This window comes from Peromyscus leucopus, chromosome 1, assembly GCF_004664715.2.
Source record: "Peromyscus leucopus breed LL Stock chromosome 1, UCI_PerLeu_2.1, whole genome shotgun sequence".
NCBI lineage: Eukaryota > Metazoa > Chordata > Mammalia > Rodentia > Cricetidae > Peromyscus > Peromyscus leucopus.
In genome coordinates this window covers 116461432-116476456 of record NC_051063.1, presented here as the reverse complement: position 1 = coordinate 116476456, position 15025 = coordinate 116461432, and the positions used below count along the sequence as shown (strand labels likewise).

Sequence of the window (15025 nt, the reverse complement as noted above, 5' to 3'; positions counted from 1 at the left end):
CACTTTGCTTCCTCAGACTGCTCGTACTCAGTGGAAAAAGTCTGCATGCAAATATCTGTGATCTGTGAGATGGGGTGGAAAACGAACAAGCCTAATTGGGCAAAAAGACACATCAAGTCTTCCTGGTCTATCACTATATCCTCAAGTTAGCTTAGAGGGGACGTGAACCCTCCCAACAACAGCCAGGCAGCTAGAACAGCTCTCAGAAGATAGGAAGGGGGCTTCCCTAAAGACTGCTACCTAGCAGTTGTAGGCAAGAAGACTGATAGAGGAACTAAGGTTCCAAAGACTACTCTCCCATCAGCCCATGGAACCCAGACCACTGCCATCAGCTCATCTTGGGCTGGCCACTTCCTCCTTCTCTATCTCTTGCTTTTCATTTTGAAAACAAAAGAACTTGAGCAATATGATCAATCGAGAGTCCTGTAACCTTCTCTACCCTCTCACCCAATTCAACTTAAACCTAGAGAGGAAAAACACAAAAAACGATACACTGAACCTACAAATATGCACCACAATTGAAATCTGGTAAATAGGCACACAGGAAACCAAACAAAACCGAGAAGATAAAAAGGTAGAGTTGGGAAACGGAACAGAAGTTCTCAAACAATTCGAGTGGCTGACGTTAGCAAGTAAAGTTTTTCCACAGGCAACAAAAATGCAAGCAACTGGACCAAGGATTAAGAGAAGGAAAACAAGGGAAAGTCTACACTCCGTTGACTTAAGCCTCTTGGTCAACCCTGTCTTGGCCCCGGGCTAGGTTCTATTTTAATCACACCGGCATTACAAAACTCAGCAATCTGGCCAGAGTCCTCAGCTTCAGGGTCTGGCCGAAGCCGGTGAAGGGCAGAGGTCCTCCCCCCTCCAGTCCCTACCCTGCCCTATCTCTAACATCCTCTGGCCACCTTCCTTTCCTTCTACCCCACCCAGCTCTTCCCACCTCGTCCGGCCTCACCTAGTCACACCCTGCCCCGCCCCTCATCCCAGCCTCTCCACCCCGGTTCTCGCAGCCTCGGCCGCTCCTCCCCCACCTCATTCGGTTCTCAGCGCCCTGTAACCCCGCCCCCGGGTTTAGGGTTTCCGGGCTCGTGGGTATTTTAAGGCTCGAGCCACTAGGGTCGCCTGACTCCCAGCGCGCGGTGCTCCAGTTCTTTCGCTGCCATCTGCTCCCGGGCGCCATCAGCCATGGGTCCCTGGCCCTACTTGGCGCGCGCCGCCCTGTTGCTGGTGTTCTTGGGTGTCTGCACCGTGCGTTCCGATACACCTGCCAACTGCACCTACCCTGACCTGCTGGGCACCTGGGTCTTCCAGGTGGGCCCCAGAGGTCCCCGAAGCCACGTTAACTGCTCGGTGATGGGTAAGCCGCGTCCCGGGATCCCGGAGTCCTTCCCTTTCTGTCCTTGAGTCCCTGCCTCGGGCCGGTGCTTGTGGGTGACTGGTTGAGAAGAGACGGTCCCTTGGGGGATCGGATCCAAAGCCAGAGCCGCCAAGTTAAATTTGAGCGGCTGAGAACTTCACACTTAACTTTCTTGGTTTTTCTCACAACTCGTATTTTCAAGAAAACTCCCCACTAATTTTTAATTATTTCGGTTGCTTCGAAGAGAGTGGAGAACTGCTTTTTTTGATCTTCCATTGCAGTCTGGCACGTTTTGTTTTTTAAAAAAGTCCTGTCGAGTTCAGACTGGGTAGAATGTAGCAAGTTTTTTTTTTGGGGGGGGGCACCCTGTGAAGTTGTGGAACAGGACCATTCTCTCAGCCGCTTTCAAACTGGACCTCTGTTACCTGCTACTTTCCTTGATATTTCAGGCTGTTCTGTTTAATGATAGCAAGAGATATACAAAAGCTTTTTTCTGTTTCTTTTGTCACGCGTTACCCAGTAGTATTTGGAAATGCCCGGAACCAAGCACAATGCCTCGCTTGCTCGCTCGCTCACTCGGGGAAGGCTCTCTGTGAGTATGTAGTGAGCGAACACCGGGGGCATTCCACGTGCCTCGGATTAATTGCTTATCCCTAGGAAAATGCTAGGACAGACCAGAAGAGTGGCACTTCTGGTCTTTGTAAGTCTGACTTGCACAGAGTATTCAACTCTGGGCTGTGTAGTTAGTCTCCCTGTCAGTAGAATAAAGCCTGTCACATATCCCACCCCCACCCCCCACCCCCACCCTGTGTGCAAAAAGGGACTCATTTAATTAATTCCAGGTGTTTATGGGGTTTGCTTAATCGGTGGTGTCTACCATTTTTTTTCTTTCTAAATTTTAGCATGGACATGAGACAGAAGGGAGAAAGGGTTGGCATTGCCTTATCTGACTCAGTCTCCCATTTAGGGTGTTCATCTCAAACAAGGAAAGACTAAAGTGTGGGACTCTGCGGATGGGACTCTCCGGGACTGCTTTTCCGGGAGCCTCTGCCTATAAACCTCCTTTTGACTCTAACCCAACAATTAAAGGCACACAAAGACCTGACCCCTGATCTTATGAAAGTTGAACATTAATAGCTATCAATGCAAACTAGCTTGATGCATTAGAAGCCTCATGTTTGCTGAGTCCTTCAGTAAGATTCAATTAACTGAGGTGTTCATTTCTACAGATGCTGAGGAGAGAGGTATGCTCTTTGAATGCATTACTTTCTGTCTTAATGGGCTCAGCACATCCTTATGATTGGAAACAGTCCCCTCCCCATTCTTTACTAGGTCAACATTCTACCACTGAGATGCACATCTAGGCACTCTTTTTTGGGGGGGAGGGGTGCTTTGCAAGACAGGGTTTCTCTATGTAGTCCTGGCTATCCTGGAACTTGCTCAGTAGACCAGGCCTGCCTCTGCCTCTAGAGTGCTGAGTACTGGAATTAAAGGTGGTGTGCACTACCACCACTGCTGGACAGTCTTATTTATTTATTGAGTTAGTTAGTTATAGGCATTGGTGTTTTGCCTATGTATGTCTGTATGAGGATGTCGAGCACCCTGGAACTGGAATTACAGACAGTTGTGAGCTGCCACGTGGGTGCTGAGAATTGAACCCAATTTCTCTGGAAGAGCAGCAGCCAGTACTCTTAACCACTGAGCCATCTTTCCAACCTCTTCCCCATTCTTTACAAAGAAAATATTTTTTCTCTTTGTTTTCCTTTTCCTTTCTTTTTTCTTTTCTTTATTTGGAGATAGCACCTTGCTATGTAGCCCTGGTTTGCATGTAACTTGCTATGTAGACCAGGCTGGCTTTGAACTCACAGAGATCCACCTACCTCTGACTCTGGACTGCTGAGATTAACATACCCAGCTAGAAAAATATTTTAAATATTTCATTGCACGGTGGTCTCTCTGCCTACCATGCTACCTGACACCTCTATGTTCTTCAGAAACCTTACTTCATAGGTTTTTTTCCCAGATCCCTCCATCACAATACAGAGGGAACAAAGTTGAATTTTTTTTTTTTAAAGTCTTTTTGGACAGAGCCTCACTATATAACCCTGTATAGCATAGAACTCACTATGTATTCCAGGCTAGTCTCCTAGAACTCTGCCTGCCTCTGTATCCCCAGTGTTGAAGTTATAATTAAAGGCTTGTGCTATGGGGTCCAGCAGAGACCAATTTTTTCATGAGCCAGACCATGAATCCCAGTCAGTTTACAAGGTAGGAAAGTACCTTAACATGAAAATTATTGGGGTTATTTGCTCCCCTGGATGTTCAGTTAATTTTCATGTGTTATCCATTTCATTTTCTTTAGAACCAAAGGAAGAAAACGTCCATGTTGTGGTACACCTTAAGAAGTTGGATACAGCATATGATGAATTCGGCAATTCTGGACATTTCACCCTCATTTACAACCAAGGCTTCGAGATTGTGTTGAATGACTACAAATGGTTTGCCTTTTTCAAGGTTAGTTTATGTTTCCAGTCATTTCTCATCTAAAATTTCTCCTAATTAGAGACCCCTTGGAGTGTTACTTTTAGACCAAGAACATAACCAGAATAGATGCTAGTTTTCTAAGACAAGTTGCATATTGTAAAATTGACATCAAAATTAAAATTTGAGTAAGTTGTACATTTGAAAATGTATAGTCTTTTGTATATATATATATATATATATATATGTTTATATATACATACACACACATATATAGGTAAGTGTGAAAAATTCTTACTTCTTGCATCACTATACTTTTACTTTTAAATGTTTGTTTAGTCTCTGGCTTTGTAGTGAATCTGTAGGAAGGATAAGGAGATGATAAATTTCATTTTCTGGAATTCATGCTATCCTAATAATGACCTGCTGGCTCTGAGAGATTGGCCTCAAGGACTCATTGGAGTATAAAAATGTATTATATATGGTAATGTGAATAATTTATTTGGCTAGAGCAGGAAATGGAATGCATAAAAGTCATTATGCTCCTTGGGCTGATTGAAGAAAAAGACATACATAGCTAGAATTTTAAATCTCCAACTAGTAAGGAACCATTGTGTGTTCCTATATTCAAACACACTGCTTCCAGGTACAAGCACTCTTTGGTTTAAAGTGGGTGGAACTGTGGTTCGCCTGTGTTCTTGGGGAAGAGTTGAAACTTTTCCTATAGGAAAACTTTTCCTAGTATTCAATGATTCATGTAAACTGAAACTGAAGCAGCTGTTTCTCATTATACATGGAATATATATCAGAATTTTTCATGGACAGTCTTTGCAGCCGCTGAAGCATCTGGTAAGAATAGACCATTTATAGAGACTTCTGGGAACTTGGGGAATGCATCTGTTAAAAGTGGTAACAGACAGCATAGGCATGGAGGCCTGACCTCTAAGTTTGATTTCTCATGTGACATGATTTATCACCAGCATATAGTATTCTGGGCCAAACAAATTTCTTAGAATAATAACTTCCAGAAATATTTTAATACAGACTTCTCTTTGATATAAAATAAATAAAGAAAAGGGAGAGATCCAGAAGGATGTTTAATTCCTCTCCAGGAACTATCTAGTTAGTAAGAGTCAGTCTGGGAATTGTTAGTTAGGAGCCCGTGTGACTAGTTATTAACTATTTTTAATAACAACTCTGAACACTGTACTAAAATCCATCCTGGCAGTATCTGAATCTCTTGTTTCAGTTTTGTGGTGGGTGTATTCAATCCGAGTTTGGGTCTCATTTGAATGGGCCTAGGGTTTTTGTTTGTTTTTTTGAAATACATCATTTCCCCATTCTCTTTCATCCTCCAAACCTTCCTATATACCCACCCTTTCTCCTTTTCAAATTCATGGCCTTTATTTTTTTATTATTTCTTGTTACACACACACACACACACACACACACACACACACACACACACACATTCCTAAGTACACAAGCATAACTTCTCAGGCTGAATGATAATATTTGGTATACTCTTCGCTGAGGAAGACTTTCTCCCTGTCTCAGAATTCTTCAGTTACCTGTAGTTCTTGGTGTAGGGTTGAAGCCTCATAGACTTTCCCTCGACCACTTTAGCATGTTCATTGATTTTTAGGCCTCGTGTGTAGCCACATTCCTTTAAGGGTTCTTTGCCTTCAGATCCGATTTGCCTGTGGACTTGGCAAACAAATGCACAAAAAAGATGCTTAGTTTTCATTATGAACCCTGAGATGTGCCATAACGTACTGTCCTTGTGGTTGTCTTCTTCTTCTCTTATTGACATGCAAGAAATACTTAGTTTTATTTGCTAAAAAATGAAGAATGAATGGAATAGGTGAACTTGAACTTAGTTTGGAAATAGGTTGAATAAGTTATTAAGAGGTTGGGAATGGGATATAAGTAGATAAATAAATAATGTATCCACTTGTCTTAGAAAACTACCCATTTATCGGTACTACAAAATACTGGTGGGGAAACTGGTAAAATCACCTTTTAATTACCAGAAGCATCATAATCAGAAATAGACTAGGGCAATTTCCCACAGTGTTTATCATCAGAGACAGTGGAACTCTCTGGCAGCTGAAGAAGGAAATGGAGTACAACAGTGCCTTTTTTTTCAAATCAATGTAGGCAGGTTGAATATTTTGCCAGAGCATGAGGGTATTAATCACATTAGGTCAAAAAAATCAATTTTAAAGCCATATAAAGGTAAATGTGTTGTCAATGTATATGTAAATGTCTAGTCAGTGATTAACAGGTGCCCATACACCTCTCTGGATGGTATTAGATAGATGCTTATTCTCTTGTAAGTATGAAGATGGTTGGTACCCAACTGAGTTTTTTATATATGCGCATTTAAAGTGGCCATTTCCCAGAACCTTTAATAGGGCCTGGTTTTCTTTCCCTAAAGAAAAACCAAACACTGGCGTTAGTTAGATCTGGTGATAAAGATAGTACTTTCAACAAGCAGGAATAACATATATTAGATTTTTGTTTCTAAAACATGTTTAATGTAATCAAGTAGTTCCCGATGAACATAGCTTGCTAAGTTTGCTACACAGACCTGGTGACCTGAGGTAGAGCCCAGAAGCCGTGGAAAGGTAGATCGAGATCCACAAAGTTGTCCTCTGACCTCCACTTATGTACCATGACAGAGTACACTCCTCTGTACTTATATGATAATAATAAATAAGTAAAAATTTAAAGCATTTTCAATAGCAAATACAGCAGCAATATTAGGGGAAACTGTTTAAAATTTTAAGAAAAATTGTAAAGTGGAGTGACTATATAAAAGGAAAGTCAAGTACTTTGGGTGACTTTGTTAACCCAAAGCTAGTTGGATTTTACCACAAGCATCAGGGAATTTCCTACAGTGCTGGGAAACCATACTTTGAGGAATGCGTGACTCAAAAATAAACCTGTTCATTGACTAAAACACATGGACTTTTTCATAACAGCACAGACAATATTTATTGAACTAGTATTTAAAAATTGGTCTTTCATTTGTTTTGTATTTTTGAGAGAAGCTGTTGATTTGTTGTCCAGGCTAACCTTGAACTTGAAATTCTGTCTTAGTCTCCTAAGTACTGGGGTTACAGGTGTGTCCAACAGGCCTGGCTTAAAATGGATAAATAGTATCAATTTTAAATGTCATATATAAACTACATTTACTCAACCCAACTATTACATGAATATCTAACAAAAGTTTACTACATGTGCCTGCCATTGCAATTCTGTCCATTATTCTTCTGCAAAACAGTTGGATTTCCAAATCTTTCCATTAGCACACCTAAGACCATATCATATGTTTCCCATTACATCTGTGAAATGTGCTTTTCTTAGATTTCTGACTGCTGTCCTGCCAGAGTGTATTGAGTAGGTAGTGTTTACGTGCAGGGTGTTCATCAGTTATTTCTTTTGTGTCCTACAGTACAACAGCAGACATGGCCTCCCCATCATTTTCTGAATTCCCACTAGCCCTAATGTCAGTCCCTTTGCTGGCACCTTGCATTATTCACATCTTATTCAGGCATTAGCTGAAACATTTCTCATGACAGGATTAAGTGTTTAATTCCTAAACAATTTAAAAAATGAAAAAAAAATGGCTTTTAATTACTTAAAATGTGTTAGGCTGAAATAGGGTTAGTCTCTCTGTGGTTTTGCATATGCCTTCAAGCTTGAATAGTTCAAGTTGAACAGAAAACACTGACTTTGTGTTTTTAAAGGTTCTCTTTTTTTCTCTTTCTTCAAGTCAGTCTCTGACCTGAACTCCCATTCAGGCAGGGACCTAAACCTTTACAACCTCCTGTAAAACAAAATAGAGTCATTAGGCTTGTGATAGAATGGAAACTTCTTGAGAGTCGCCTTTGAGGGCCCAGGAGTGAAGCTCCTCTCTGCAGCCATGTCAGACACTGTTGGATTGTAAGGGCAGTTCTCATTCCGCTCTCCAGGTCCCCGTGGCACATTTACACCTCCGTTAGGTATCTGCATATGACAAAGCAGCTGGCCTCCTATAAAAGAACAATGAAACAAAACCAGGCAGAATGTAAACAGCTGTGATCATGTCTGACTTTACGGCACTGGTGGTGGCTCCTTTTCCTTCCCTTGTGTTTTTATGCGCTTTCATCAGTTTTTATGACCAGCTATATAAAGCTCCATTGCATGACAACCCCAACCAAGCTGTCCAGAGGACATGTAAACAAACTGAGCCCCAAACAATGTCTTCAAGGAGAACAAGTTACTAACTCTTCAGTTTTCTCATTTTATCTTCTGCGAGGCAGTGGAGAAGAGAGGGGTAAAAAAAGAACCTCATCTTGTTTTGAAGAGAGTTATTCAAAGAGTGAAAAAAAATAAAGGGGAAAATAGATTTATCATGGCTAAATATTTTTGTTATTTCTTTATTTTGTGGGGATTGTGGGTAGTGGTGGGGGTTGGGGAGGCAATTGTGGACCACAGCTCCTATGTAGTCAGAAGGCAACCTATGGAAGGAACCTGTGGTTCCTTCTGTCCACAATGGGGGTTCTGGGAATTGAACTCAGGTCTACAGGTTTGGCAGCAATCACTGTTACCCACTGAGCCATCTCACTGGACCCTTGTTATGGCTTTGCATGTTTTTTTGTGGTAGTCAAGCTAAACTTCCCAATTATTGAGTGCTTTCTTTTGCCCTCCAGTTTTAATTGAATTATATAATAACAAATAAATAATAATAATAATAATAATAATAATAATAAAAAGAGACACCACCACCACTAGATTCATAAAGCAAGCTATTTCTTCAGTCTAGGCTGACACATTGAGAAGCCCATGTTAGGTTTCAAATCCACAGTTTGTGTGCCAGAAATTTGCAGGTTTCAAACGATTCACCCCAACCAGAAATGTTGGTTGCCTTTCCATAATAAAGGATTTGAGAACTGTGTACTAATTTTTTCACTGTGCCTTCTGGGTTTATTTCTAAGATAAAACAACTTTAGAAGGATTATTTTTGCAGTAGATGAACTTTTAAAAAAATATAAATTCTGTATATTTAAACACAAGGGTTAATTTTTAAAATTTGAGATTCACTTTTAAGAGTTTTGATGAAGGTTTGGTATCAAAAGCATCTTGATGCATGCCTCATGTGTATTTCCTTATTGATGTGAACTTTTGTCATGACTCAGTTTACCAATGCAAACTCTTCGTAGGATGTCACTGATTTTATCAGTCAGTTGTTCATGCAGCTGGGAACTGTGGGAATATATGATTTGCCACATCTGAAGAACAAGCTGGGTGAGCACAATTGAAATATCTTTATCTTCATTGTTAAGCCAGCTTTCTCCTGCCCTGTTGTCTTATGGAAATCAGTGCCTATTTATTCTTCAGAGAAAGGGAGAATGCACAGATTGTTGTTTTCCTACGCATGCTTGCTTGAGCTTGCTTTTCTGCTACCTTTCACTTCTCAGCTGTTTTATGTAATTTTCCATTCTCCTGTGTTCTGACTGCATCATCAAATCCCAAGTGTCATAATTATAACCTTAGTAGATGTGAATCCAAAAAGGAGAAGACCAACTTGGTGAAGGTTGGCTAACATGCAGTTCACATTTGTAAAGTAACTAAGCTGCCCTAGCTTGTTTATTCTTTTGCCCAAAGACTCCCTCAAGGAAGAACCATGTGTAGTATATACCCTAGTACCAAGACATAGATTCATGCAGCCTTAGGACTATAGTAGAATGAATGTATAGGAGATACATGCTATGGGTCTGGAGTGAGGTCACAGTTTTCTCTATCTTTTAGAGAGAGGAAATGAATTGGCATGCTGGTCACTCATCACCAAGATGTCGTTCATCTCTTTTAAAGTAGCTTCTGCTAAAAGCATAGAATGTTGACTGGGAAAAGAAAGATCCCTTTGGCTAATTCACTTCATATTTTCAGAATAAGTATTTCAATCATTGTTCCCATAGGATTTGATGAGATAATAGGTGGTTAGCAAATAATGGAATGATTTACCCTTTCTTGTGTTTTAAAATAGTTTTGTTTCTCCTTGTCCTTCCTCCTTTTCTGGGTTACTTAGTCCTGAAAGCCAGCTGGAAAAAAGAGAAATGAGACCAGGTCTCGAAAGCACCACCATTACTCAGTAGCCACATTTCCCAGGCTTTGTAATGGGTCTGTAGCAGTCTGTATTACCAGAAAGGAACTACTCTTAGAGTGTTTAGTCACTACATCTTCCTAAAAACCAGCTCAGTGTGAGCATCACTGACAGAAATAAACTGTGCCTTCTCTGTTCTTCAGGGTCCTGGGTCCTGTTCTACATTAGTGTCCTTTAGTTTGGAACTACACAGAATTTTTAATATATTGCATGGTGGTACTTTAGGAGGAAGATTGAATGGGAAACCACCCCAAAGTGGATCCACTGGTTTCCTAATACAGCTTATGAAATTCTGCCCTAAATCTCTTCAACCTTCCTTCTGTTCCTGGGGAAACATCAACCAGTAGAAAAGTTAAACCCTAACCTTTGTTTCATAAGTGGGGCATATACCCTGGTACTTATGCATACATCCAAGCAATGTTAGGACTACATTTAGATTTGTAGGAGACGCATGCTATGGGCCTAAGCTGCTAGGATTAATTTGGTGCTTTAGTATACTTTAAAATCACATTGGCTTTTTAGAGAAGCAGTCATTTTCAGATGCATGTGCTTTGCAAGCATGTTTCCTGCATGCATACATGTTTTCTCAGTATTGAGCTCAATAGCTACCAACACCTAATATATTAGTGCTGGTATTGCTTTGCTCTTTTGACTTAACAAAGGCTACTGTGATAAAGTGTTAAAAGATGGTGTGATCTTTGTTGGCTTGTAACCCTAGTTTTTGTTTTGTAGTTATTAAGTAGATCGTCTGTTGAGAGGCTCTTTTAATACCGCAGCCAAGAACAGACTTTGGTTTAAGAGGCCAAAGTCTTGGATCTACCTCTAGCAGCTAGCAGAGGCCATGGCAGCTACAGTCCCTTCTGGAATCTGTTTGCATGTAAAACACAGAGGAGTCCTGGTGACCTACCTCCAAGGCAGCTGCCATCCTGAACGTTTCCTTGGAAAACAGTAATCACCACTGTGGAATGTGAACAACCAGAAACTGCACAGAATAAAGGAAAAGTACTGTGGAAGAGATGAAGTCTCAGGGGGCTTCAGCATTTAGCGTTTTCATAAGAGGAACGTTTTTTTTCTTGTCTTAGTTGAACATTGTCATGTTGAAATGGTTTCTCCAAACTAGATAGTTTGGAGTCTGGGTTTGGGGACCTTTTTTTTTATGTTTTATTACAGTGAAAATTTTACTCACAGTTAACTTGTGTCTTCCTGGGTGCCTTCATTTTCTTTAAATACCTTGAATAACACCCAAACCTAATGTAGAGGAAAAGAAGGGTTTGAGATGACCTGAAATGGACAGATGTTAGTTATCGGAGGGAAGATGGTCCCATGGAAGCCACATAGAAGGCAGAAAAATATTTTCTTAGCCAAATACTAGAAGTTATATCTTCTTGCACACAGTGGACTGAAGCACCCCCAGTGAGAAAGATGATGTGGTTAATACTTTTCTTTTTCTCTTGTTTTTCTCTTCACCTTTCTTTACTTCTTTTTCTCTTTTGTTTTTTCACTTTGTTTTTTAGATTAGGTGCTAGCTAAGTTGACATACTATGAATCTGAAACTCCTATAAAATTGATGGGACTAGTTTCCTTTTACAGAGAGCAATGATTAACCTCTTATAAAGCTTAAGCTCACATAGTTTCTGACTGTAAAATGATACTCCTAATCTTTCAAACCTAAGGACTTCCCTGGAGCTAAAAAGTAAAAGAAAAGCCATATTAACAAAGTAAATGGTATTTAGAACCACATTTGGGTAGTTTTTCTGGTGCATTCCAGCACATAAGCATCGTGAGGTTAGTTTAATGGGATGGAGTGTATATTGCATTGGCTGTTACTGGAGTCTTAGGGAGAGTGCCTTTCTGATTTAGGTTTCCTTACCACCGAACCCCCTCACCTTCTTGCTTTAAATCAGAATCTTTTCAGTCAGCAGGCAACACTAACTTGTCTTCCCCTTTGCAAGCTTTTAAACTGAAGTAGAAACCCCAAAGAAATCCCTTGTGAAATTGACTTTCCTTAATTGCACTATTGTTCAGCCTGATTGCTATCTTTTAGCTCTTTCCTGCTGAGCAGTGGAGTCATTTCCTTCTCACTTGGTTTAGAACTGACTTGGAAGATCTAAGAGGTGCATGTGTACATAGTCCATGTTATCCATCAAGCTTTTCTTCTGTGGCTCAGTAAGTGCAAAAGATTTGTGATCTGTGAGTCATCATGACAGTTTTATGCCATGTAAGATTTACTGGGTTGTTGGTTTCTTTTTTCTCATCCTGCCTCTGGTCCCAGTAGTCTTCAACATCTAGAATGTGGTTGCCACTCCATTAGTGGGAGAGAGGCCATTAATGATTCCCTTTGTCCTCTGGTTTGTACTTGTAGAGGAATGGTCTGGTGTCTTATCTTCTGGGATGCACCTCTGCTTTTCTCTCTTTTATCTTCAGAACCTAACGCAATAGAACTTTATAGGTCTGGGGAAGTGAACTCACTTTTCTCTCTGCAGACTTTTTACAAGTAATACTAGCCTACAAAGTGTCAGCTACGTTTTTATTGTTGTTATAAAAGACCATGACTAAGGAGACCCATAAAAGAAACTGTTTAATTTGGCTTACAGTTTCAGAGGGCTAGAGTCTGTGATGGTGGAGTGAAAGAATGGTTTAGAGCTCACGTCTTAAGCCACGAACTCTAGGCAGAGAGAGCTAACTGGGAACTGGAGAGTCTTCTGACCCCTTAAAACCCACTTCTGGTGACACACCTCTTCTAACAAGGCCACATGTCCCAATCCTTCCCAAGCAGTTCAACTAAGTGGGGACAAAGTATTTATGTAGATGAGCCTATGGAAGGGAGGGCATCCTTACTCAAACCAACACACAAAGCATCACTTTTCTTGGGTTCTTTAAACATTGGCCAGGGGTGGTGCTATATCTTTAGTTCTCTGTTCTAGGAAATATTATCAAGTTTCCTGCCTCCAGAGCCTTCAGAGAGTTCTATATTTTAAAGCTGATTTTCAAGGTCTATAAATATTGTTGACTACACACACAGATGTACTTGCTATGGAATTTTTTTATATATATATATATTTCTCTGTGTAATTTGGTTTCTAAATGTTTATGGGAGCAAATTAGTGGGCACAAAATTGTAGATATGTGCCAAAGGGCTCACAGTACACTAATGCTTAGCATTGTTTGTCATAATTGCCTGTTTGTCTTCCCTTCTGCTCTGTAAGAGAAGGGATTATTGACTCTGTATTACAGAATACTGTATTCCCCGTGTATCATGCAATGTGTGTCAAATAACATGAAAATAATGGGTTTAATAAATAATTCTTTAAGAAAGAAGCTTGAAAAAAATACCTCATTGTGGTATTGTTTTTATTGATGTTTCCCAAATATTCTTACCTTTGTGCCTTTAGAGGTTATGGCAGGCCCTTGGGCCGTTTGTTAAATGACTTAATAGAAAAGAGATCAGACTCACGTGTGTGTGTGTGTGTGTGTGTGTGTGTGTGTGTGTGTGTGTGTGTGTGTGTGGTGTGTATTAATTTACCTATGCCTTAAACTTCTTGACTTACTAAGCCAAAAAAAGGGCTCTAAGCTTAAAATAGTAAAGTTCCAGCTTTTGGAGCTATGACTCAATTTGTGGCCTAGGGAAAGAGATTTTTATGTCTGTGGTGGTTTCTGTTTTAACTAGCCTGGAAGAGGCTAGGCTATGCCCTACCTCTGCAGCACATAGGAAGGAATTGGGACTAATTAACAGTTTAATGAGCTTTCATCTTCCCTTTCAATCCCATCGCTGAGATTTTGTGAACAAGGCACTGAGAATGAGCCCAAGGATGCTGACCACTTTGCTGAGTGTTAAATGGTAGTTTTCTTCTCTATTTCTGTATTTTTTTTAAGCTTAAATCTAGTGTCTTCAGCATAGGTAATAATCAAATTTAACATCTTCCATTCTTATATTTGAATCGAAATGCCAATATTTTCCATTTAAAATGTATCATCATTTGGTTGCAACTTCCTGGCAACTTTACATTTGATTAAAATTCAACTTCTTAAATAAACTGTTTAGTCTTGTTAATGGGCAGAAAGCCGACGCTTATTCTTGGAACAGAATTGGGGAAGTTGGCTTCTTTCCGAGCGAGCTATGGTAGTCTGGAGGGATTTAGCCAAACATGGATTTGGTCAAATTAGCCTTGTTGTTTCTTCACACTTTCTTCACACTGTGAACATAGCAGCAAATGAAGCCGTTTACTTTGCGTTGATGTCACTGTCTACAAGGGAGGAAAAGAAAGGTAAAAAGTTGAGTAACCTTCCCTGGTTTTCAGTGTTGCTCAGATGTCAGAAATCTCCATAAATATGTTTATCATTCAGTTCTCAAACATCTCCGAGGTACTGCTCTGTGAAGTAATAAATCAACATGGTAGATGAGACTTCCATGTCCAGATTTTTATTTATTTTACGATTTGTATAGACATCTTTTAAAACGGCATGAGTGGACCACTATAGTAATGTTATAATGCACATGAGATATTACATGATTAAATGAGCAGTGTATATTGTAATAAGTTGTTTCAGATGATTTCATTAATAATGAAGGAAAGTCACTGTCGTAATCTTGTTCCTATAAAACGATGCTAGTGTGTTACTGCCTAAATTTACGTTGCAGGAGCCTCTGGAGTTCTGTGACTTAGGTGTGCACCACTACCAGTCTTTTAAATAAAGAAACAGCACAGTTGATAATTTGAAAGGAAGTAGTTGTCTGAACTCATAGATAAAGTGTTGAACAACTTTGTTACCTATATATCCACACAGAAACAGCAACAGATGATGTTTTAGTAACTTTTCTGTTGCCTTCACGATTGTTTATACAGGCTTATATTGGTACTTTCGGGAAGCATATTTTTAAACATGTAAAATTCTTTAAGCTTCAGTATTATTTTTAATCCTTCCTAGCAATCCAGCAAAGTAGAATCAGTCATGTCTTTCTTGCCCATTTTAGTTAAAAAAAAAAAAAAAAAAACCACAGAAAGAGGCCCCTAATTATAACTTGCTCAAAGCTGCGT

The 15025-nt window shown here is 40.0% G+C and overlaps 1 protein-coding gene across 2 annotated transcripts in view; it reads left to right on the top strand.

Moving 5' to 3' along the window:
- The first annotated feature begins 1084 nt into the window (after positions 1–1084).
- Ctsc (cathepsin C) overlaps positions 1085–15025 on the top strand; it is a 35068-nt gene continuing 21127 nt past the window's right edge. Inside the window, exons 1-4 of one of the 2 annotated variants that reach the window (XM_028894966.2) lie at positions 1085–1357; positions 3720–3871; positions 9049–9133; positions 10722–13319. In XM_028894966.2, the coding sequence (XP_028750799.1) occupies positions 1186–1357; positions 3720–3871; positions 9049–9133; positions 10722–10732 (420 nt within the window). In that variant the 5' untranslated portion in view covers positions 1085–1185 and the 3' untranslated portion in view covers positions 10733–13319. Of the gene's footprint in view, positions 1358–3719; positions 3872–9048; positions 9134–10721; positions 13320–15025 lie in introns of those variants that run through there. The other variant, XM_028894964.2, reaches the window with a different exon arrangement.